General features: G+C 43.0%; 1 protein-coding gene across 1 annotated transcript in view; it reads left to right on the top strand.

Annotated features, from left to right (window-relative positions):
• The window catches only part of SGSM1 (small G protein signaling modulator 1), a 91,073-nt gene that overhangs the window by 66,459 nt on the left and 20,442 nt on the right, over nucleotides 1–4,172 (top strand). The window contains exons 18-19 of the mRNA XM_011374649.2: nucleotides 914–982; nucleotides 2,664–3,254. Coding sequence (XP_011372951.2) covers nucleotides 914–982; nucleotides 2,664–3,254 — 660 coding nt within the window. The remainder of the gene's footprint in view (nucleotides 1–913; nucleotides 983–2,663; nucleotides 3,255–4,172) is intronic.

The raw sequence follows: 4,172 nt of genomic DNA, 5'->3' as shown, positions 1-4,172 counted from the left end.
TCTTTGGAGTCTGACAGACCCGAGTTTGAACTCCCTTACTTCTGGGCTTTGATCTCCTCATCCATTAAATAGAAATAATCATTTGCAGGGGAGGTCTGTGTGTAGCCCAAACGAGATAGTGCGTATAAAGCACCCAGCACAGAGCTAGACTTTCATTTATTCAAGAAACCTTACTGAGTACCTACCATGTGCCAGGTACTATCAGGAATGTTCTGGAATGTCCAAAGTGCTTCCGTGACCAAGTCAGATATATCTGTCCTCACAGAATCTCTAGCAGCCCAAAGCAGTAGCTGAGAATTAAGTTAATTCTCTTTACTAATGATGGACCTGCCATCAATTGCCACACTAATACTGCATGACAGACAACCCCCAGAAGTCAAAGACTTCCAACAATATGCATTTCTTCTCATCAGTCTGTGGGTCAGTTCTCTTCTGAGCCAGACTGGGTGGGCTCACTCTCGTGCTTGCTGTCAGCAACTGGTCAGCTAAAATGTTTGTTGACCTTCACTGGGCTCTCTCACATTCCTGGGGTGACTTGGTTCTGCTCCAAGTCTCAGCCTCCAGCAGGCTAACCTGGGTATGTTTTCACAGTGAACCAGATCCGTATGAGAGACACACAGCACTTTTCAAGCCTCTGCCTTGGCGACTTTGCTAACATCCCATTGGCCGAAGTAGGTCACATGGCCAAGCCAAGTAGAGTAGGCAGGAACTAGAAGTTACAGGACGAAAAGCATATATACAGAGAGGGGAGTAAAAAATTGGGCCATTCATACAACCAGTTACTCTCAGTCAGGGATAAGGATAAATCTAGATTTCCTGACTCACCAGCTGTCCTTTCTGAACTCAGTACAGGGACCCTAAGCAGGAAAGATGTAGCCTAACTTACTCTCCCTCTTGCCTCTTTTTCCCTCAGTCCTCCCAGAGCTGCAGTTCTGGCCGGCAGAACATCCGACTGCAGAGCGACTCCAGCAGCAGCACACAGGTGACCTTCTGGAGGCCCCGCCCCCTCCCCACCCAACCCCACCCCCTACAACTTGGAATAATGGGATTAGATGCCCATCATCTACAGGTCACTTATGGTTTATTTGTTTTAGCTTTTTATACTAGCATTAAAATTTGAGTTTTTAGTTACACAAGTAATATATGAATCTATTTTCCCTGTAAAAAAAATTAAAATATTGCGCAGAAAGCTAAATTTGGCTGTGACCATCCTTAATCCCCACTTGCCCTCCCTAGAAATAACACTGCTATCATCAGTTTGCTGTGTATCCTCCAGACCCTTCTGTATACAGCGAAATATGTAGGCAGTATATAGTCAATATACTGCAGTGTTTGGTAGTCTTAAAATTTCTACATAAACACCAATGTATGTATTTTTCAATAACTTTCCATTTTATTCAGTGAGAAGGAATGTTAATTCAGTCTTACTCGATATTAAAGAAGCGAAGTATAAAAATTGTGCATACTATGTCACTTTATGTGTAAAAAGCACAAATATTAATATGTGCATGTATTTGCATCTTTCTTCAAAAACAATAGAAGGATAACCAGAAACGAATTAAAATGGTTACCTATGGGAGGTGGGGGCAAGGAAAAAAGCTACATTTCCCTGAATATACCTTGTTTTCTTATTTTGACTTTGGAGTTGGGTAAATTTTTTAACATAATTTAAAGCAAGTTAATCAAAAAGAAATTTAAAAAACTTAAACACTTGAAACTAATAGTAAATCAAATTGGTGACATAACCATACAGCAAAGAAATTTTCAGGTGACATGGTCTTATACTGTCTTATACAGTCTATCCTTGATGAGATATAGCCTAAGGACACAAAGGACCACAAATAAATCTTTGAAATGTATTCTGGAGATTTTTCCATAGTGTTTGATATATAGTTGATCCTTGAAAAACACAGGTCTGAACTGCTCAGGTACACTTATATGTGGATTTTTTCCAATAAATACGTACAATACTGTAAATGAATGTTCTCTTCCTTACAGTTTTCTTAACATTTTCTTTTCTCTAGCTTTCTTTATTGTAAGAATAGAGCATATAATACATATAACATACAAAGTATGTGTTAATCACTGTTTATGTTTCCAGTAAGGCTTCCAGTCAACGGCAGGCTCTTCGTAGTTAAGTTTTTGAGGAGTCAAAAGTTATACTTGGATTTTTGACTCTGCGGGTGGTTGGCACCCCTGTCTCCTGCATTGTTCAAGGATCAGCTGTACACCTGACTACTTTTGAAAATTGATCCATTATAGTCAACCACATGGATATAATATTCTTTGTTTAGCCTGTTCCTTATGTTGTCAACTAATATTTTACTTCAAAAAAATTTTGTGTGCATAAGTTTGTATGATGAAAGGTATTTTCCTCCCATTTCAATTCCCTAGTAATCTCTTCATAGAGTCAAGTGCAATGCTTCCTTGCTTCTTTCTGGATTATTCCATGCATTTCCATGCATGTAGGTCACTTTTTTATACTTCGCGTAAGGGAGCTATATATGACACCTGGTTCTGCACCACTCTTTCTACTGACTATAGTATTCCGTTGCATGCATGTTCTGTATTTGAATCAATCCCCTGTTGATGAACTTTTAGGTTGCTGCTAGAAACAGCAACACAGTGTCCATCCTAGCCCATCTGTCTTTTTGCACCTTCAGGTGTTTGAGTCCGTGGACGAGGTGGAACAGGTGGAGGCAGAAGGCAGGTTGGAGGAGAAACAGCCCAAGATCCCCAATGGGAACCTGGTGAATGGCACCTGTTCCCCGGACTCCGGCCATCCTTCCTCCCACAACTTCTCCTCAGGCCTCTCGGAGCACTCGGAGCCCAGCCTGAGTACGGAAGACAGTGTCATGGACGCCCAACGGAACGCTTCCCTGGTGCTTCGACCGGGGGACAGCAGCGTGGATGACGGGCAGAGCAGCGAGGCTACCACGTCCCGGGATGAGGCCCCCCGTGAGGAGCTGGCCGTGCAGGACAGCCTGGAGAGTGACTTTCTCGCCAATGAGAGCATGGATGAGTTCATGTCTATTACTGGCAGCATGGACGTGGCTCTGCCTGAAAAAGACAGCACCGCAATGGAGAGCTGGGTGGGCAGCGAGGTGGCGAAGCGTAGCCGGGCAGATAGTGAAGACAACCTCTCAGAGGAGCCCGAAATGGAAAGTCTCTTCCCCGCCTTGGCTTCTCTGGCCGTGAGCACTTCTGCCAACAACGAGGCATCCCCTGTGTCTTCCAGCGGTGTCACCTACTCCGTAAGTCTCTAGGATGCTCCTCCACTCAATTTTCTACAGCTGCAGGAGGGAGGGAGTGGCACCCACACAGTTATCCAGAACGGCTTCATCCCATTTCCCCATTACAGAGGGTTCACTGCAGAAACCCACGTGGGGGAGGAGTTAGTATAATACTTAAAGAACACAGGCTTTGCAGTCAAACAGTCCTGGGTTCACACTCCAGCCTAGACATGTCACTATATGAGCCTCAGTTTCCCTATCTAATACCTTCCTTCCTGAGTTGTTTTCAGAATTAGTTAGTAAAGCCCTCTGTGCCAGGTACATAGTGAGTACTTGAGCAATAGCATCCTCGATGATGAGCATCTTGATTTACACTTAGGTGCAGCATTTTTTAAATATTCGCATTTGCTCTCTTGCTGGAAAGTCCAAACGGGTAGACGTCAACTGAAAGAGAGGTTTTCTGAGTTAGGCACTGTCCACTTTTCTTTAAAGACCGCATTGTTTCTAACGAAGATATAAATGCCAGTAATTGAAAAAGTGAAACACTCAGACAAGGTTTGATACAAAAACCAGTTATCTGTCCCACCTGCTGCGCCCTCCGCCCTCCCCCCTCCCCGCCCCATCGGCCCTCCCTGGAGGTAATAGTCGTTACTTATTCTGGTATTTACCCCGTGTCTGCAAATAACATGTATTGCTACTTCTTAATCTTTTTTAGTTTTTCTTTAGTTTTAGACATTACCTATTGACTCCACACTATAGAAAAAGAAGATTTAGCCTACTTCCTTCCCTCTCCCCACATCCTCCTCACATAAGTGAAACCTCATCCCTATCCATCCAATAAAGTTAAAGTATTATATTAGTGTTAAATGACCATTGGGTAGTTTATGTTTTAACAATATAATGTATACATCATTTAGTCAGCTCTATTTATTTTTCTCT

Source organism: Pteropus vampyrus, unplaced genomic scaffold (assembly GCF_000151845.1).
Source record: "Pteropus vampyrus isolate Shadow unplaced genomic scaffold, Pvam_2.0 Scaffold251, whole genome shotgun sequence".
Taxonomy (NCBI): Eukaryota; Metazoa; Chordata; class Mammalia; order Chiroptera; family Pteropodidae; genus Pteropus; species Pteropus vampyrus.
The sequence above is the reverse complement of the archived record's forward strand: the minus strand, read 5'-3'. Positions and strand labels throughout refer to the sequence as shown.